This window comes from Thunnus maccoyii, chromosome 3, assembly GCF_910596095.1.
Source record: "Thunnus maccoyii chromosome 3, fThuMac1.1, whole genome shotgun sequence".
Classification (NCBI taxonomy): Eukaryota; Metazoa; Chordata; class Actinopteri; order Scombriformes; family Scombridae; genus Thunnus; species Thunnus maccoyii.
Window position 1 is genome coordinate 10,490,207 of NC_056535.1, and position 22,280 is coordinate 10,512,486.

The 22,280-nt window shown below is 39.0% G+C and overlaps 1 protein-coding gene across 2 annotated transcripts in view; it reads right to left on the bottom strand.

The window, feature by feature from the left end:
- The window catches only part of LOC121894182 (ataxin-7), a 28,787-nt gene extending 7,475 nt beyond the window's left edge, over positions 1–21,312 (bottom strand). Inside the window, exons 1-7 of one of the 2 annotated variants that reach the window (XM_042406598.1) lie at positions 21,167–21,312; positions 17,881–17,978; positions 12,693–12,905; positions 12,401–12,469; positions 6,430–6,534; positions 1,715–2,003; positions 176–495 (exon numbers count right to left, since the gene is read on the bottom strand). In XM_042406598.1, the coding sequence (XP_042262532.1) occupies positions 176–495; positions 1,715–2,003; positions 6,430–6,534; positions 12,401–12,469; positions 12,693–12,897 (988 nt within the window). In that variant the 5' untranslated portion in view covers positions 12,898–12,905; positions 17,881–17,978; positions 21,167–21,312. The remainder of the gene's footprint in view (positions 1–175; positions 496–1,714; positions 2,004–6,429; positions 6,535–12,400; positions 12,470–12,692; positions 12,906–17,880; positions 17,979–21,166) is intronic. The other variant, XM_042406599.1, reaches the window with a different exon arrangement.
- Positions 21,313–22,280: the final 968 nt, after the last annotated feature.

Consider the following 22,280-nt stretch of genomic DNA (forward strand, 5'->3'; position numbering starts at 1 on the left):
TATTAGCAAAATAATAGATAAGTGATGGCATTTCAAGACTTTACACAAGAATTTCATAAAGAACCATGTTTGCTCTTTTAATTGACCCTTTACTCTTTTATGAAAGAAAGAGAAAACAAATCATTTTAAGCAAAAACAGAATACAATGTGTGTCCAGCGTGTGTGTCCAACTGACCTGCCACTTTCTTGTTAAGGTGGCGTCTGCTACTGGCACTGCTACTGCTGTCCTGCTTCTTCTCCGAAAGAACTGAGAGGTGGCCCTTGCCGTTGGGGATCTGACCCGGAGCCAGTAAGGGAGGCTTTGGTATGGAGGGACAGTTAAGGCCTGGTTTAAGGGCTGATGAGGAGGAGGTGGTGATGGTGGTAGTGTTGGAGCTCACAGTGGTGCTAGAGGAGGATGTAGAGGAGGATGAGGTGGTGGCGGGGGCCTGCACCAATTTGGCTGACGAGTCCACATTCAGATGCATCTTCTCCACCTTGACAGCCGGGGTGAGGCTGGAAGAGAAGGTTACAGAAATGAAGAGGGCAGCAAGGAGGAAGCCGAGAGTTAGAAACAATGAGCCAGTGAGAAACGCATGGTAAGAGACAAATGTGCACACATAGATGGGGCTGGGAGGACAAAACATAAATCTAATGATCCATCATTCTTCAAAGACACAAATTAAAGAACAAAATATGTTGCCTTTTTCTGATCCTACACACACTTCCTGTGATATGACATCATGTGATATGAAGAGGAGCTTTAAGAGTTGTGAGATGTTCGAATTATATCACAACACTGTCATGATTATACTATTTTGTTCACTACGCAGTCATTCAAGGATTACTCAGTGTAGGACAAAGCTGGGTATAGATCAGGGAGGATCATCATGGTTAAGCATAGCTACACATACGGGTGGGCAATAAAGTAAAATCTATCACAGAAGATGTAACATTTATATTAAGATATCTACATATATTATGATATAGTACATTTTCTGGAAAATGCTATTGAGAAACTGTTAAAAGATAAGATAACATCAGTTTTTGGCTAATCCAGTGAATTGAATATAACAAAAATCAAGGTACTTCATCACACTGATTGAAAATCAGTGAACAGTCTTCCTGTTCCTGTTGCTTGTTGTCGAGGTCATTCTGTGGTTGTTGGGTTTTTTTTTTTTTTTTTTTTTTAGAAGTCGGCCTAATTTTTTTATAGAATAACAGCTGCATAGTTATTGTTAAAAAGACAAACTGTTGAGATATCAGACTGCTGATACTGTTGACAGGGAACCACTGTACCTGCCTGAGTTAACATTAGCTTCACAGAGTGACAGAAATTAGAAATCCTGGAAGTTCAGATTCAGAGCTCTTAGGTGGATAAGGATAACAAAACAATGACATGTGTGTATAACTGGGAGATTCAGATATCTCTGCTCACCAGCTGTCCATTATTAAGATTTATAATTACAGCTAACAGTATAGTAAATTTATTGATGACAGTTGTCATTATAGTTGCTGAAATCAACAGTTAGTAGCCTGAACTTTAATTTGGTACAGCTTAATTATACAAGTTTCAAGAATCAAAATCGTGGTACTTGCGATTTGAGAATGGTGCTCTTGAAACTCACAATTTCGGTATAAAAACGTTTCATTCGCTCATTCTTAGTCTTAGTGAAGATCTCCATATTGTGCCACCATAGCACCACGTAATAATGCAATACACTGTCAAACTTACATTTTTTCTGGCTGGGGCATCCTGAAGGGGGGGAAGGGAGGTCTTCGCTGAATGCCTGGCAGCTTATCTTTGGCTTGTTTGAGGAGTTTGGGATTGGAGGAGGACGCTGAAGTGGAGGATAAGCTGGATCCAGCGGCGGAGGGTCGGCTGAGGATCCCTCCACTCGCCACTCCAGCTACAGATCCCGAGCCCAGTCCAGGCCCAAGCCCACTGCCGCTACTCCGGTTCCTGCCCGACACAGGGAAGGGCGAGGTGGAGGCTGGCTTGCTGGCCGAACTGTGTCTTCTCTCTGGATCGACAGTACAAACCAGGCTGGCATTAAGACATAATATTCAAATCACTTAGATTATCAGAATAAAGCGTTGCAAATCTTTGATCTAACAAAATAACAGACTATCCTATATGGCTAAATTTGGCAATAATAATAAATTAGGTCACGAGAAAAAGCAAGACACACAGGAACATAGAAATCTTCCTCTGAGAAGTTACCTTAACAACAAATAGGAGGAATTTGTCATCTATGCTAGCTCAGCCTGAAATAGAACCAACCAACAGGTCAAGAGCTTCATTTCCTGCCTGTGCTTCTTAGAACTGCTACTGTGCAAACTGATAAAAAGCAGTGTGACAGCAGAAAAGGTTAGGATGATACTGAGCAGTTGATGGCAAGTAAAAATAGAAGGAAGGAAACAAAAATGCTCATCACTAACTGCCTGCATCCAAAACAAATTTTTACCTTTAAAAAAAAAGATTAAGTGCACCATGGTTTCCAAAAATCATCAAACAGGGGTCCCTTTGAGTGTGCACCTGCAATAATCATACAAGCATTGGGTTTTCAAAGGAAGCTCTCATCCCTAACTATTTCTAGTCACAGCGTACAACAACAAAATTGCACGCTTGCAATTATTTCATTGATATTTCTACTTCTGTTCCACAAGATAGACTCATTTCACCACGACAAAAACTCATTTCATGGAGTTCATTAGCTGCTACAGCAGAAACAACAAAAGAAAAAAGCAAAACAGTAACCTCATGGGAGCATTTTTTTTTTTTAAATTCAGAGGCAACTTGCACCACAGTCTTGAATCCTGGCCCAACAGCAGCTCTCTAAAAGATATACTTGGCCTGTGGGGTCACAGAAGGGTCACATTGACCAGGCCAACACTACTGCTGCTCTGACCATAAGTGGAGAGAGAGAGAGCGACATCCATATAGAGACACACAGAGAGGTGTCCGCTGAGGAGAAATGGGTGACTGAAGGTTGACTTGACCCTCTTGTTGTCAACAATTTAGCGCAGGGTAAAAAAACAAAACAAAACAAAACAAAAAAAAAACAGCAAAGAACAAGAGGTGGATAAAAATACCCGTGAACATAAAGTGAATGTAAGAGGATACAGCTTCAGGAGCACAAACAGGTTTTGATAGAGAGCGTCTGTGTCAGCAGCACGCCACCGTGGCGGGGTGTGAGTCTGGCTAGCTAACCTTATACTGGGCTAACTGCATGGTGTAACTGGGAACTGGGCTGTAGGCGAAATCTCAGTCTCAGCAGGTGAGCTGCAAAAAAGCTTGTTGCTGCAGAAACAGTGGAAGGGATACTAACACACATGTGCACACACAGAGCTGCCACTCCCAATCTCCCTCAGCCCCTCTCAACACATACACACATTCAAACTGCTTCCAACTTCCCTTTCAAGAGAGAGAGGGAAAAAAAAATGCTTTTAAGAGTGCCCTCTTTTCACCTAAGGGCCTCCCTCTACACACCCATTCACGACACACTCCGGATATCTACCCTCCCTCTCCTTAGCAGCCGAACAACCCAAATGCCTTTCATTTCCCTCCCTCCCTCTCCTGCTGTCTTGTCCTGTCCCGGTCACAGTCAACAGCACACCCCGCACATAAACTCACACCAGGAAACCCCAGCGTGACACTCAGTGCTCTGTCCACAAAGCACTAACACTGAGAGAAGAGAGCCAACACCAGCGGCAGTGTAAAGGAAATAAAAGAGGAGTCAAGAAAAATGTGGGGGGAAAAAAAACTAAACAACAGACACAAGGAATAGGAGGAGCCTTAATATCCTCTTTCACACTGACAAACAGTTGGCTCGATGCTAAGGGGAATCCCTGGCTGCGGGAGTTAGAGGAAAACATCAACGTACAAGTGTGACGGCCTCACTACCGTCTCTAGAGAAACCATGCTCAAGCCCTAGCATGGCGTGGCTTCTGTAAAATATATGTGTAACAATAATAATTTTTCTTTTCTAGTGAATAAAATAAATATTTAAGCCTCAAATATTTGTGGTTTGTTTTCTTGGAATCTAAGTTTAAGGTGCATGATCCGTAAATGCGTGTCTAAACATCTGTGTGTGTGTGTGTTTGCACAACCATGGCAACCCGTGTGAGCGGAGCTGCGAGGAGACATGCCTTTGTTCGACAAGTTCATAAATGAATGCATAAAACGGCAGCCGAGCTTGCAGCTTTCGCGTTCTGCGGTGAGTGTCACCCCTGCTGGGATCAGCCTCAGTCGAGAAGCACAAACACCTAACGGGAGACAGATGGGCTCAAAGAAGCACGCAACAATCATATTGAGACCATCTCTATGGTGCTGAGATCAGTGCTTTTGCCCCGTGTTAGCGCAACATGGGGTCTTCCCGTAATGGCATCAGAGGAAAGAAGAGGGGAGGAAAATCACAGGGAGAGCACTCCTACTCTGTATGGCCACGTATAGTAGCATAGCCACAGAATTCAACTGAGCGTTAGACAGTTCTGGTGCTTTCAACTTCCACCTGAATGGAATTCAAGGGAGCCACCATTGGTTGCTCAATCAGCGATTTGCATTATTAAATCTGTATAATATCTAAGTAGCATATATGTGATGGTAAATGGGTGTAACATATTATTAAAAGGATAAGTCTGGTGTTATTCTTTATTGTGACAAAATCTCATAAAAACACCAAACCCAACAATAAATTGCTCCCAATAACAAGTATTGTTTATATTGCCACACCCTGATATAGCTTATTCCTCTTAAAAACATATCACTGAGCCACACTGTTGCACTGGGTGACATGTTACTACATTACCATCAACACTGGGAACTGTAGTTTGTTTTTGATTCAATCTCACATACACCATGCTGCTGCCATATACAACAGAAATATTACGTAACAAGCCAAGTCTGCTGCTTTAAAGAGTCCCTAACAAAGGCACTATTCACTCCTGTCAGTGTAATATTAGCAAAAAGCTACAATGCCCAGCATTTTAGGAATTATATATGTATATGTACATATATACATCCATCATATCATAACTGTATATCCATTATTAGTATATTCATTACAAAGAATACTTGCTTAACAATATAATTTATCATTTGCTTACGCATGAATGAAAGAACTAAGCTTAAAATTACTGTTCATTTTGGGTGCTTACACTCCATGAATCAAATTGTACACAGTCTGCATCAAGAACACTGTCCTGTTCAAGATGTGCAACAGCCACGTACTGTGAAGTATTGTTTTACTTCATAGGTTCTGTAATTCTCTCCCATTGTTTGTCTACTTCTCATTCAAAAGCACCAGGCAGGTATGAAAACTGGATGCTGTAGTACTTGGTTTTAGACTATCAGACTAATATTGTTTAGCAGAGTGGGAGGAGTCCTTTCTTTTGAGTGCTGTTGACAGTAGCAAGGACAGTTCCTCGAAGAGCAGTGTGTTGTTATACCTCCCTCTTGTGGCTGACCTTGACAACTGTAATTGCTGTCACACTTACAGGAGAACGCACGACACTAAGAATCCTTCACTGAGTGAAACTAAATCTGCATTTTTGCAGACAAAAAAGTTGTAAGAGGAGAATGCTAAAAGAATGTGATTAAACATTAAATTTCTGATGCAGATACTGAATCCCAATATCAGATCCTAACAAAAGTTGAAGCCGTAACAACGTAACATAAACCAACTTTATGTCCTCTAAAATCGACATTGTTCAAAATAAATTCATACTTTAACCAACCAGCCCTACATGATAGGACATGGTAGGTGTCACTCTCTACATGCAAGCTCCCTTACCATTTCAAGGAAATGAGTTTGCGAGTGAACAGATGGCTCAAGCGACTGAACACCATGAACACCGTCAGGTTTTAGCGAGATCCAGAGTGATGCAATCACTATTCACAGATCTATAATTCATCCATTTACTTTAGCAGTCTAGTCAAAGATCCCATGTAACTATCCACTGACATGCACACACACTCCTAAAGTATTCACAAACCCAGAAATCTGATCTGCACTGTATGTTATAAAAAATAGTACATTACTGGGAAGACTGAGAGAGCCACATCAAATATTAACAGGGGGATTGTAAACACACACACACACACACACACACACACACACAAGTGAGACAGAGGGTCAAGTAAATAAATAAATAAATCAAAGTCTATGGTGCCCTCCTCACAGGTTACTGTATTGAGGAGGAAAACTGGTGGGGGAACAGAAAGGCGGAGGGACAAGTAATATCACGGTGTGTTAATGTTTGAAATATCACAACCAGCCTTGCAGTGGTATAGACGTTAAGCAGGAGATTCCTACAGATGCTGAAAACTGTTTACTACTTACTTACCATTCTTGTATTGGTTTATTAATAAAATTAAAAACTAGTAAACATAGCACTGCATGGTGTTTGCATGAAGGATGACTGTGCGTGCATGTGCATGGGACTTACCATAGTGTGCTTGGAAGGCTTGGGGCTTGACTACTTGACCGCAGTGGCTGCACATCACCAGGTAGAAGTCGTCCTGTGCGGGACACTGGCCAAATATGGGCATGTCTGTGCACAGGGGAAGAATCAACCAGACAGGGCACAAGTCAAGGAGAGCCAAAAAAATAAATAGATCTGTGTTCACCAGGTGCCCCAGTTGGCAGCAGACTCGACACTGAAGTATCTGTCATTTGTTGTCATAACACTGTAATAGCTTGAGATAGGATAATTCCAGTTTGATGGCATAATCATTTTGCATGACACAACAAACCACAAAAAGGAAAATGGTCTTTTGTTATGTCCTGAGCCAGAACTCAGACGTCATTGCAGTGCAAAACACATACATGTCCACGTGTATTTCATGTTAAGACCATCAAAAAACAGATGAGCTCACACAAGGAAACCTTAGGAGCAAAGTCTGTACATGTAAAATTTGTAAATACAGATCACTCCCAAGCACTAGTCCCCATTCATCGTGGAAAACATGTCCTGGTGATAAGAACCAGTCGAGCAAGCAATCCAAAGGTTACCTGCTGTTAAAGAACAATTGTCCCACATTAACACACACACTGCATTGACAAAACTTGATCTGTGACTTAAATAACAGGAATATTACAGAGGATTAAAGTTGAATTAGGAAGATTTTTTCCCTATATCATGCTTCCTGTGTTGCCCTTCTAACAGGTAATTTCTCCCAATCTCTTTCACACTCCCCGTTTTAACAGTCTTCATTCACAAAATTCTGGCATCTGTGATTTTTACAGTCAAACCCTCTCTCAATCATGAATTTTATCACCATCATCATCATATCTAATTAACCTACATTCTTCCTGCATTCTACGAACTGACTGCTTGGTGGATGCTGACCTTCAAATATCATATATTATATATTTTTATTGATATTTCTTTCTTTTTTTTAAACCAGCCTTATCCTATTGAATATTCAGGTTTAAGAGTTTAATTTAATATGTGTATACTGCAATTTTATGTGGTATTATTAGATGATACAACAAATCAAAAACATCAAAATCAAAACAGAGATGTTGGTGTTCATTACAGCCTGTCAGGTTCTGGAAGTTGCATGTCAAAGTGAGGATGTATTGAAATGCTTAAAATCCAATACTGCAATGCTTATCCAGTAATGCTCGACACGTTCTCATGAGTCAGGACTCATCTGAAACCTCCTCCTCTAAAGCCATCTTATGCTTAACACAAGACGATATCATGGAGTAATAATTAAAGTGTGAACACACACACACACACACACACACACACACACACACAGGGTCATGGACCCCTAAAAACGTTTGACAACTCATACAGCAGCACAGTGCCTCCTTCCATGGCTCACTGAAATGACGAGTAACTAGAAAAAAAATGGCTGATTTCAGCGTTGCTTTTCTTCTCTCTGGGGGACACAGAGATCTGAGTTTTTCTATCCTGAAAAGCACAAGACACACGAGTGCAAAGGTACATCAACAGGATGTCTACAGCTCCAGCGTTTCTACCAACCCAATAATCTGAACCGAGCCTCGTGTTTCACAAGACACTCTCGAGCAAATCAGAGGGAAGTGCCGCTCCTCACCAGAATGTGATCAAAATTTACCCCAGCGCAGAGAACCAGAAACCACCTAATTAAGAAGGCTAATTAAGAGATTGCCTGGGGCGTGATGATGAGATGAGCAGAGGAGAGGATACAAGAGGAGAGAAGTGGAGCCCCTCTCGAATACGTACTCTGCCAGGGCCGTCAAGGGTTCTCCAAACATCACTGGCCGAGTCGGGAGGGGATGAGGGCCATTAGGCAAAGACCATATAAAAGGGTCTACCTGCGGGGTTCCCTCTCAGGGAGGTCAGTAGCAGTCTTGCGTGGATGAATTGACAAGCCTGATGCTACTTAATGCATGTCAATTGTCTGAAGCCACTCTGCTAAGTGTCTCCTTCAACAGCGGTGGAGCGAAAAGACCATTTTTTCACAGCGGCTGGGGTCGGCCACAGAGAGGAGGCGAATGTCTTCACTTAAATTATATAGAACTTGAGTAGAAGAGCACGCTGCTGATGTGTACAATCAAGGGTCTGGCTGCTCTGCAGAAGAGAACAAGAGGAGAAACACAATGTGGAGGGTAGAATTCACTGGTTGCTTGTCACAGAAGTGCAATCCATTAGAGCAACGGTTGGAGGCTAGCCTAAAAGTTCTGGCCAACTTTTTGGGTTTACTAGTCTGTTTTCATCTTATTCTCTCTGTGAGCCATTCTCCTGTAGCATTAGCCAATTGAAGTTAAAAGTTACAACTCTACCTTCTCTGAATTCCTTCACTGAAACAGGCCAAGAACTGTGGAGTCGAACAAGCCAACTACATTTCCTCACTGGATCAATAGCAAGGGCGAATGAAACTCATTCCCAAACTACTGATGGTGTTCACTTGGAGTGTTCTCCAAATGGTTTGCTCAACTATAAAAGCAACCCGGCCAGATCCGCTTACCACTCTGCATTCAGCACACTGGCACCGGCTGAACTGTACCGCTAAAATGGCCTGACTTGAAAAGTGGTCTAACGCCGCTGTGTCTGCCCCATTCTCAATCTACCATTTTCTTCTTGTGCAAGGAGGAGATAAAAAGGATAGAGAGAGAAAGGAAGTCAGTGCAGAGGAGAAAGAAACAGAACAACGGAGCAAAGCCAAGAAATGAGCGCGGCAGAGAAAAAACACAAGAGAGAAACAGAGCAGAGAAGCAGGCCGAAGCCTCGGCGAGACAAAGAGAGTGAGCAGAGGACCTGCGCTCGATGAGGAGAAAGCGAGGCTGCGAGCGCGAGACAGAGGACGAGAATGAGAGTCCAGTTAATTTCAGCATCCTCATCCATGGCAGTGATGAATGATCTAGGTGGAATAGTAGCAGCTCTGGCTGCCTCTGAGCAGCACGCACGCTGGCTGAGTCTGACCTGTGGCTGACACTGGCACTACATTTCCCAGCTACCCCGACTGCGACAGTGCTACTGTAAATTCATAAAAAAAAACGGGACAGATGATGAGTTAATTCATCACTCATTATTGCCATACATTTTAACAATGTGTTGTAAATTGTGTTGTAAATGTTGTATGCGTGTTAATCGCCTGTGTGTTTTAGGATGGCGGTGACACCACAGGAGGAATCTGGTGGTGAGTCATTGTGGAGAGGTGTAGTCATCCACTTGTAATACCCCTACTTCTCACACACACACTGCATGAATATCATTCTACATGCGCACACACTTCTGTCACGAACAGCATGTGTTGATCAGCCCCATGACACAAACAACAGTCACTGACAGACGCTGCTACATGACAGAGACATGTTTCAAGCCAGTTGCACGTCCAGTGATCCAACAGCCTTGAATTTAAAATGACCATTCTTTCTCTGCCTTCCTCTGAAAATGCTTTTCTTGACCTGGAGATACAACAATATGAAAACACGTTCAGACAGTATTTCTTAACCATAAAGCAGACAACATCTGTATAGGTCACACACCACCTCAAAGCGTCCGCAGTCTTAACATATATGTGTATAATGCTATTTTAAATATTCTGTGTTCTGTGCAAGCCTGTAGCAGCCACAACTATGAAATATGAAAGCTCTATTTTTCTTGTCACCGGGAGCCTCTGGGACATTTGCTACTGGAATTGTGCAACGGTCTTAGGGTATGCACACAGGCCACATTGTTGACCAATGCAAATGCAACATTAGATAAGTGCCCTGACAAGTAGCCTGCAATTAACCCTTTCCTTTGCAGCAACACGAGGAGAGGAAGAAAAAAAAAAAAGAAACCAAAAGCTTGACTCATAATTATGACATCATAAGAGCGGGTCAAAATCATGTGACCTGACTGAGTGCTCCCCTGAATCCCTTTGTGCTTTTCTCATCTTTGCTGATGGTGATTCCTCATTGAGATGTAACTTAAAACAGATATCCTCTTCTGCAAACACATCGTTAAGAACCAGAAACTCATTCCAACACATACATGTGCCTCCCAAATGTTGGACAAAGTCTTCTCCGAAAGGTGTTCTACATTACAAGTCACCCAAATCCAAAACCTGTCAACCTGACAATTATGCACACCACAGTGATTGCTATGTTGTTGAATGTAGAATTACTGATGTGTCTGAAGTTGATCCTCATGGTTTTTTTTTTTTTGCTTAATTAGTGCCATTTCTCTCTGCCAAATTACACACACATACACACATAGAATTTGAGAACAACAACAACAGAGAATAAGATTATTTTCACTCTAACCTATTTCACCTACACTCACTTTAGAAATAGAGCCCAAAGAAAATGACGAATCTTAATCTTGGTGTCCTAGTAGCTACAATGACTATCCCATAACAGGAAGGTCACTGCTCATATGTCCTTTAGCTAGGGACAAAAATCCACACAGCAAAATGATTAAAAGTAGCTGTGGATGAAATGCACCAAATAGAAAAACAAATATAACATCTTTGAGGGTACACTCTTTTAAAAGTTTGCTCTGCTATCTGCATATAAATAGACATTAGCTCAGCGACATTCAAACTACATTCAGTTTCACTGTGAGAGAAACAAAATTCATTTAACATTCATTCATTTAATTCTCAGTGAATTGAACAGGCTCAACACACCTTGACAACTGGTTCATTCTGATGTCAACCTTAGAGCTTGGTGGGCCTTAAATATGGCGCACGATTGTTGATTTGTAATTAAACAAGATGCAATTTTTATTGTTTTAACAATATACCTTTTTGGTGAAGCTCATTCTAAACCCGGAATAAATCAGCTAATGTTAACCGAGGTGTAGCAAAGAATAAAACTGCAGTACAAACTAATGTGAAATCATTCTGTGGCTCAGAAGCGAGGTAATGAGTGCTACTGGCATTGTGGACTTTATCACTTAATGTTAGATGATGTCCTTTCTCTTTATTCTGTCATGACTGCACCTTACCCTGTTACTGCTCACTATAAAATGAAACAAAACATAACGTTCAAAAACACTAACAGCTAAATAACCTACCTTATTGTAGGTCAGAGCTTTAGAGAAACATCCTGGAATAATCCACACACTTAACCTTACCTCATAGTTAAAAGCAGGAGCATAATCACACTAACACACTGTCATCGGATTAATCTGGTTGATTTTTTTTATTTTTTATTCTTGTGATGGCAAACGTTCAGGTTTATATTTGTCAGCCATGCTTGTTAGTGGGTAAGTAGTTTAAAAGACATCAAAACCTTAAAATCTTAATTTTAGCATTTTGTTCAATTTGCTTTCAATATTTTTCAGAATAAATGATTAAAAAAAACATCACTGTTAGTCGTGTTTTGTGTGGAGGCAGCGTGTGAGATAGGGACATGCCATAATGTGACCTCAGCTAATTTAAATAGAGCTATGATGAAGAGGAGACTTTTAAAAAACGTCTCACTCACTGTTTCAACAATAATATTTCCCTTAGGAGATTCTCTTTTTGATCAACTGTACAAGTGTTTTTCTCATTAACTTTCAAATTAGTGCTACCCTTGCTCTTGTATTATGGAGAGACATAAAATATGGTGGAAGTGGATTCTTATGTAAAATGGCAGAAATGTGGATGCTGTTACAAACAATGAAGTCCAGTCACCCACCATTAAAATGCATACTCCTAACAGAATATGACAATGTTATTACTATGTTTGGGGAACATGCTCAACTACAGCCGTTAAGTTATTTTAGGGACAGATGTAAATGTCAACTACCACACGAATAACAGACACATGTTTCACTAATTATATCCGGTTGTACAGTCAATTCAGGACGCGCTTGATGTACAGTAGGTTTGAATTTTGGACGAACGACGCGTATAAAGTGCTTGAATCCATGTGTGTGTGCGTGTGTATGTGTGCAAACCCCCAGAACCAAAATACACCTTTGGCCCTAGACAGAAAAAAACACTCACCTTCTCTGCACAAACGCATGGCTTCTCGATTTTTCCCGAGGTCTTTAAAACTTTCCTCCGATTCAGCACCTGAAAATGAGGCGATCCGACACAGAGACAAATAAATAGTTGCACTTGCTTGCCTGCCTGTGCTGTTGCTACCAGTAGCGTTTCTTCATATTCCACCAAAAAACTGCATGCAATCGGCCAAAAAAAAAAAAAAAAAAAAAAAAAAAAAAAAAACACACAGGACTGGCAACTGTCGCGCTCTACCTCGCTTCCACGCGCACATTCGGGACGCTAGGGGACTCACCGTCGTTACCGTGGAGTTTGGCGGCGTCGACCCACTTGCTCCAAGGCTGTCCCAGCATTATTTCTGGACTAGGCAAGGATCTCCGCTCCGCAACAGTCGCCATTGCTGTGGAGCCTTCTCCCCGCTGGATCTGCTGCTGCTTCAGCTGCTGCCTGGCCGCTCGGCGCTGCTCCCCCCTGACGTCATCCTCGGCCCTTTCCGACATTCTTTCCGCTACAATGTAACAACACAAGAGTCAGCGTTGGTCGCGCTCGGGATAGGAGGACTTTTTCACTGATTGACACGGCCAAACCCGTGTGTTGTTTCACCGCACCCGCCCCTCCAAAAAACATCAACAACAACAAAAAAAAAACCCCTACGTGTGTGGCCACTTCACACGCAACAAGTACAAAGCTTACACAACATATGACATACACCGATTTAATTGGTTGACTGGCAGTTAAACTGAAGGTTTGGCGAGTTAGCTTTAGCTTTCATCTTTTCTTTTTTTTTTTCTTTTTTTTTTTTTTTTTTACATGCAATGCTTGACTGCTTAGCTTGGTGGTTGAACATTTCTTATTGCATATATTTTGATACGTTTGTGCCTGATGAAAACCGAAACGAAACGCTGTACTTTTGTATTTTTTAATATATAAAAGGGGGTATTCTACTGTGTTTAGAGTCCTTGGGAAGCAGAAGTGATTAAATATACAAGCTATGGTTCACTTACTGGTTACCCAACAATGTGTATTATTGTATATATAGTAACGACAAATACACATAATAGATATAAATAAGTATGGTATAGTATACTATAGGTTTTGTAAAATAACCCTACAGTAGACCACCTTAAAGTCCCCTTGCACTCAAAAATGGTTTTGTTTCTTGTTCCTTCAGTTGGATGTTTGAGCTTCACTGTACAGAATGATGTATGTGCAGAGTTTGACACTTAAACGGCTTTTTTCACATTCATCTGCTGAAGAGGGAAAGTTTCTCTGTGCTCACTGAAAATCTAAATTAAGGGGTGTAGCTCACAATCATGATTTGTGACATCACAACTAGTTTGGAAGGCGGTCCTGGTCCAGTACACAACTTACATAAGTGTGATGTGGAAACTTGAAGCTTCCAGTGCACATACACTGAGACTTTACAGTGAATTAGGAGACATCTTATGTCAAGCAGTTAAACTTTTTAAATGAAAAATATTTGCATATTCATAGATTCTGGATGATGAGGGAGAAGAAGTAGATGTAATTTTAATAATTCTAATTAGGTAATTGAAATTTTGTGGAAAAACCATATCAGACACAAATTATTATTCAAAGGTGAGCATTTTTATGTGTCTTTATTCTGTCTGGAGGGGATCTTTAACAGGATGCAACTGATGACAGTGTTCCTCGCAAACTGCATCATAGCTGCTTGGTTTTCACAGTCTCTTTTAAATGTTCACAATAAAAGTAGTTTCAACCTTCTATCAATTACCAATAATCAAACTTGTGATTTCAGGTAACATAAATAAATAAAATGATAAAACTTGACTGTACACCTTGTTCAATAAATAAGGATGCTCAATGTATAAAGTATAAGCTTACTAAACAGCAGTGTTGGTGTGACACCAGTGAATACTTGTTTACTGTCTGCTTCCTGCTTTTGTGATGGCACTGTTAAGTTCTCAACTTCTCACTTTCTCTCCAGACAAAACATATTTAAACATAAAACAAACTATAACTTCACATTTGTGCATGATTTTGCAATAACTGCTAACAAAAAATGTTTGTCATGTCTTGAGTCCCTGGGTTTGTTTCTTATGCATAACTTAACCAACATACTCTACAAGGAATGTGCATGATAAAATATTTTAATCAATCACTAACTAATCAATCAATGGATTTACCATTAGTATCAGAGTAATATATATTACATTTTGTCTGTAGATATTTACTTTGATGTGAGGCCTCACACACAAGAAAACAGGACAAACATATTTACAGTTAAGTTGATTTGATCAGTGCCTGATCTATTGCATTAAAGTCAGACTTAAATTATCATCAGTCGATGGTACTGGTTATGAAACTGAATATCTACAATAGAATAATGTGCTAATTAATTAGATTTATGACTGACTTGGACAGATTCCCCATGACATTTTTAAAGCCCACAGTCAGTTATCCACAGTCAAGTTTACTTTCACTTTCAAGATTAAATGTTTGTCATATTACCCAAATATGCACAAATTCAACTAACAAAAAATGACAAGCAAGAAAATCAAGAAATTTAAGCTCTTCTTGTCTTGTCAAACACAAAATTTAGTGTAGTGACAGCTGATTCTTGTAAAGAGTAATTTACTGACTGGCCTGTCTTGCAAATGGCATAAGTATTTCTAGTCTTCATCTGGTGCTGTTCTATTTTATATGAAGGATGTTCTACATGATTCTATTAAACCATTTTTCTTTTCCATTTCATATCATCTGAAATTCTCAAGACACAACCATCTGTCAGTTTGACAGAATAACAAGGCCAGTTTAAGCAGCCTTCTACGCTGTTTTTTCTGATATCCAATGGATGATGTCTTTAAAAAAATATCCTCTTAATAAATAGTAGAAATGTTTTCCCAGCTGGCATGTACCCCGAAGAACCTTGAGCAAAAATTACCTTGGCCTTTTTTTTGTTCAAAAGTTGTCTTCAGACCAACACTAAATTTACAAAAAAGACAAATACAAATACAAATACAAATTAAGAAGCTTGTCCTTAATATGGTTGTCAGTGTCTCACAGGCCCAAGTTATGTTTTTATTTCTTCTGCTCTGTATTTATTAAATATAAATACACCCCAGTCATAAATTCGTCCATCGTATTAAACTGTTCAAAAAGATGTGAACACTCCCAACACCACTACTGACTCAGAAAATCTAGCTCTATCGGTTCATACGCTTGGGGATGTTGAGTCTCTGAATTTCTTCATGATGACGACTGGCAGCAACAGTTAAAATGGTCAAAATGTAGACCAAAGAAAAACATGGATGCTTTGACATTACTCACAGGTTTCTGTGGTAATGGCTTGAAGCTTGGATTTGGGTTTACAATCTGTCATCATTTTTATCAGTTACTGGACCCCACAAATCTAAATCTGGCAACTGGGTGGAATATACAGTACTGTGCAAAAGTTTTAGGTACTTTTGATGTTTAGATTCTTATCCATCACACAATACCATCAGAAAGGCCACTGATCAGTCCCAACTTTATTTGGCAGCATGACAATGACCCCAAACATACAGCCAGAGTCAGAAAAAAATATCTATTGACAAGAAGAACAAGGAGTCCTGCAACAGATATCGTGGCCCCCATAGAGTCCTGGTCTCAACATCATGGAGTCAGTCCACGATTACAAGAAGAGACAGAAGCAACTGAGACGCCTAAATCCACAGTAGAACTGTAGCAACTTCTCCAAGATGCAGGAACCACCGACCTGCCAAGTATCTGAAACACTGTGTGCAGGTGTACTAAGGAGGACTGGTGTTGTTTTTAAAGTAAAGTGTCATCACACCAAATATTGATTTAGGTTTTTTATCTTTACTGCACTTTGTATGATAATTAATAAATAAAAACTATTCATGGCATTATTTTGAAATATATGAAAGCATCTTCACTTTACTTGAAGTGCTTAAAACCTTTGCACAGTACTGTATATTCATGTTCAAGGTACCTGTTTGGTCAATGACATTTTACTCAACTAGATAGCTGGATACGTACAACTAGTGTGCAAACACAACAAGCACACTGCCAGATACTGTTGCACAACAGTGACAACGCATGAAAAGTTAAGGATTTCAGCTTTAAGCACCTTGTTATTTTCTTTTGAAACATACTATAAAATGAAGTTTGCATAATATTCATCAAACAGTGTGTCAACACACAGCAGAGATTTAAACTGGCTCTTCTATATTAAATAAGTGGTATACAAAATGTTGTATTTTTGTGTATACCACTGATTTAATAAAAAATTTTCATAAGATGTAATTGTGGGAAAGAACACAAAACATGAACAGTTGTCTTTCAAGGAGCATGCACAGTGAGTCTATTTCACTGTAATGTGTAATTCACCCATTTAGCCACCCCCACAAATCAGAAAACACTTGGGTGAGATTTTGTAGTATTGGTTGTTTGAAGACTAGCCAAGGCCTTTCTTTCACTGGCAGTCAAGTATTAGCCTACACTAGCAAACCATTTCATATATGACATACTGATGCCTTATTATTCCTCCGTCTACAGTGAGTAGCAGTGACTTTTGCTCTGGGATGGGACCAGAAATGTAGTGGGTCTTTAAAAAGCATCACAAATTCTTAATCTTAAACAAATAGAAATCACAGGCTTTCCTCAACTGCCCCTTTTAGACGTGTGATTAAAAGCAGCGACATTGCAAATAACGGCAAAAACAAATATGTAATTATTTTTACAAACTGCATGTACAAACCAATCTGATAATATACATTTAATGATGAGAAAAATAGAGACCCCTGTACAATATAATGCAGTTAAATACCAAAATTGTATACTTTTTGGAATTTGTAATGCTGGACTTTTGTATTATATTTAAAAGAAAGGTGTTTTTAATGTTTTGTCCATACATACACAAGGTGAAATGAACACATAATCGATCAAATAAACACCTACCCTTCAATATATCCTATCCAATAAAGCATCAGTACAAACTGGAGCCTCAGTGGGCAAAACCAGCTTGACGGAGTCCCAACAAAAAGGGAATTATGAATATTTCACCAAGGCAGCATTTATTGTTGGAAGGCTGCACTGCAACTGCATTGCATTTAAGGAGTTTTTATTTTCCTAGTAAGGGGGCTTATAACAATGAGACAGAGAAGCTACCTCTCTTCCGGCACACTCACACTACAGAGTGCAGAGTAAAAATCTGACATTAAGAAGGAAGAGTATACTGTACATGAAAAAGTAGTAGTGTGTTTTTATCCCTTAGTTTCTGATATCTGTAAACAGGCAAAAAAAAATGTTTTTGTACGAGTTTAAAATAATTTGAAGAAAAAGCTAAGTAAAAAGGTAACAGGGTTATGCCACAATTGCTATATGTCTCAAAGTAAGTGATATCTGTAAGCATGTCACAACTGCTTATAATTATTGTCTAACTACAGAAAACACTAACTGACATTAGAGTGTCATAATAAGAAGCTGTGTGCTCTTACCTCAGCAAATAAGAAAAAAGGAACTTATTTTTAACTCAATCAGCCGATCCTCATCAGTTTGGGTGGTCACTGGCTGCCACACACACTGGAGAGGAAGTCTGGAGGCACACACATATTGAGGGAAGATGAGTCAGTATCAGGTTCTCTGTTTTGTTATGTCTTAATCAGTGAATATGGAATTATAGGACTATGTTTGGAAGGTAACACTGTCCTCTCTAGGCCTTGTCATGGAGTTCTTCACCACTATGCAGTAATCCAATCCATTAAGCACCATCCCGAACCACCCTGCCCCACAGTAAATCCCTTTTAAAGACTGAGACTATACCCTTTTAATCATTATTTTTGATTACCATTACCTTTTGTTGTTTTAACTGATGCAAGACATACAGTAATATATTCATAAAGGTAGCCAATGACTTCTTGTTACTTGGATGTTTGAGCTTCACTGTGCAGAATGATCTATGTGCAGAGTTTGACACTAGAAGGCTGTTTTCACATTCATCTGCTGAAGGTGGAAAGTTTCTCTGTGCTCTCCGAAAATCAGAGTTTAAGGCATGTGCCTACAAGTATGATTTGTGACATCACATCTAGTTTGGAGCCCATCATGGGCATCTACGTGACTGACACAGGTATGATGTGGAAAGTTGAAGCCTCTAGTGCACAAACACTGAGAATGGACTTTTCAGTGAAGTAGGAGACATCGTGTGTCAAGCAGTTAAACTTTAGAAATTAAAAATATTTGCATATTCATAGATTCTGGAATTTTTAATGAGGGAGAAGTAGGATATGTTTAATGAGATAACTTCTTTTTGTGGAAAAAAACAGACACAGACACACATTAGTTTAGTTTTGTTTAAATTTGCATATTACTTCAAAAGTTGTTCATCAAAAGTTTTTGCTGTAGCCTATTAAATTGAACCAGGACCAAAACGAACTCAACCTCAACTCAATTTCTTAAATTTAAGTTATGCAACATTTTTGACTTGTGAACACAACTTGCCGTATTCAGTGGAAACTAATTGTATATTATTTGGAATTAAGCTATCAGGAGTCTCACCTGAATTCAAAGTGCATTATCAACATATTTGCTATGTTGTATGTTACAACTGCATGAGAAAAGCTGCAACAATTAATAGATAAGTCTATTAATCGATTGGTCAATCGACAAAAAAATAATCATCAACTATATTCATAATAAATTAATATTTAAGGTAAAAATGAACATAATTTTTTAGAAACTGTGACATAATTTTTAAAATTGTTTTTAAGTATTTATTAAATAATCGATTTATTCAGAGGGTGACCGGCATATTAATCAATAATGAAAATAATAATTAGCTGCAGCCCTATGCATGAGAATGGACAGAAGTTTCATTCTCAGGTCTGGATTATACTTTTATTAAACTACAGCAGAAGGCAATAATGGAGAAATAAGCACGTCTCCAAGTCATGTCAAGGCACTTAAATCTAAATATTTTAATTGTAACCCATCTATGGAAAGCATAAGAAATAAAGACCAGACAACTTGTAAATGCTGAAAGCTATGTTGGGCAAAGCTGACTGTGGCAGCCAACATCACGTGGAAGTAATATGATATATCCAGAATGAAACCTCTCAGTCCCACAGTTCGCCTAAGGTGTAAACAACAAACCTTTCTCACAGCAGACATTTTGACTTGCCTTACTGTAGTAGGGAAAGCTAAAGCGTAACTAATAACATTAAAGATGGCTCCATTCCATTCAGACAGGCCAGTAAGCCAGTTCTGAACATCCATTTTTATGTACACATGTGAAAAGTAAAATAATGTCATACAAAAACGGCAACTGTTAAACACTGTATGTACTGTATGTTGCGCTTCCGACCATGGACCTGTCTAAATCTATGGGTAATTGCGCTTCAAAGGAAACAAAAGCTCTAAACTTTTTCTTTAATCATTATTATTTGGGTGAAAGGAAAGGACCAATATTTCGATATAATATATGTCACCAAAAGAGACCATAGACTGTTTTCAATGTAGTTGTGCTGCCTGGTCAAAGACCGTCTTCACTGGTAAACTCAATGTGTCCCAAACACATATACATCTGGTTTAAGTCCTGCTCTGTTAGAGTTCACTCTGGCTATCCTGAAGCTACAGTATGTAGTCAAACAATAACCAATAGACCTCTGTCACAGCACAAATTTTTGACTTGCCAAACACAGATGTAACTAATAACACTAATAATTACAAAATTCTACTTGCACATGTTCAGTGCAGTCAGTACTGTTGTAATGGGGGGTTTGTATAATTGGCTCCCTAACCTGTCATACAATATCGATGTGAATATTATCAAACACCATTAAAACAGAAAGTAATTAATTTGGATTAATAGTCATTGCTTAATTCATGACACATTGCTTTTTTCGTTAGCAACAAAAATATGTCACCATGAGGATATCTTTCCAATATTGATATACAGTATATCACAATATAGCATATTTATGCAAAAATCAAATAAAAATAAACATTTGATGTTCAATACAATCAACTGTGGTCGACTGTTCACTGCTCATATCGAACAAAACTCCTCACAAATGTAAAGGCAGAACTTTAACAAGTCTATTTCTTAGTTTTAATGAAAATTAACTTAAAACGAGTAATTTGGACGACAGAAACTTGAAAAACCATGACACAATATAATCACAGCATCACGAAACAATTTCATGGAAAGTCAACAAAAGATTATGTTAAACTGTCATCCAGCCCTTATAAAAATCTATCTACGACTATAACTTTGATATCAGCGTTGAGTGTATTGTATACACTATAACATTGTTCTGCCAAACAAATATAGTCTCTTATCTCTCCCCCCTCTTCTCCTATCTTGCACTATAAACAAGCCACTGTCTGTTGCTTAACCTGAATTAAATGGCTCTACAAATAACAGTATGTCAGATGCCATGTAATGTCATTTCTTCAGAAACTAAATACTCTTTGAACACCAGGTGCACAACTTGACAGGACAACTCACTTAGCTGACTACCATTAGCTAGCAAAGACCAACATTTTTTTTCAATAAGAGAAATTACAAAATAACTGTATTCATTGTAAATACGATGTGTGAAAATGCACATTATATCAAACAGGAGATGTGTCATGAAAACAGGCCAGTGTGGGTCTGTGACTGGTACAACCGTTACTACATTAGTCTGCTAGCTGAAACCTGTAGCCAGCCATGACTAGCGTTAGCGAGGAAGCAGGCAGAAGTCATCAGCCGTCGGCCTGGATCGACAATAAGTTCACTCTTACCAAGCCTCTAGGTGCTGTGGGTGTAGACGTAACACCAGGCAGGTGTAAATCAGCTGGATGCACTGGGAGAAGGAGACAGAAGACGGTGGGAAAGAGCGAGTGCAGTGCTCAGCCTCTGTGGAGGTCTTCACCTGGTGCGTCCATGTCTGTTTACCAGACTGCATTCTGGGAAGCAGACGTCATTGCGCTAAGACGAACGCACGCACGTTGTGACGACTCCATCCATGGACGACTCCCGCAAAAGTTTCTCCATGATCTAAAAAAAAAGTTTTTCCATCATCGTCATCAAAAAAAAAAAAAAAAAATTCCATCATCGCCATCAAAAAAAACCCCAAAACGTCTCTCCATCATAGAAATAATAAATAAATAAATAAATAAACGTGTCTCCAACATCAAAAATAAATAAATAAATAAACGTTTCTCCATCATCAAAAGTAAAAAAATGTCTCCATCATCAAAAAAAAGTTTCGGCACCAAAGTATTTTTGGTCTGCTGTCTTTCATGAAATAAAATGGTATTAAGCTTTGAAAAGTTGTAATTAGCACTTTATTACCAGGTCAATAAGGTGTCATATAAGACACTACACTGAATTTATCCAATGAAAAATGCATTTAAAATGATTAAAACTGACATGAATGATAGCTTTGATTTCTGTGGATTAGTCAAGGTAAACATCTCCAACGCATCATTGTATTTATTCCAGGATGTTTTGGGCTGATTTGGAACACTTTTAATAGGGACACTATAAGTACTGTTATAAAACAAAACCTTTTTCACGGTTATATTTTGAGAACAACATAATATTAGGTAGCATAATTTATTTGTAATTTGTTACTTTTACTCTGGAAAGTGATAAAATAAAATGGTCAGAATATTTCAGTTGACCATGTGACTGTACTGTAAGACCTCTGGCAATGTAAAATGTTAATTATGTTGTCATGTCTTCAAATTTGACTTTATCCATCCTTTTTGTTGAAGAACTGACGCTCCTTTTTGGATGTAGATTCATTCTATAGGCCTACAGCACATTTCTTTAACTGAGAATATTTTTTAAAAAATAATAATAATAAAGGAAATGGAGGAGCTGCTCGCAAATGGAATTTGTGTATGGTGG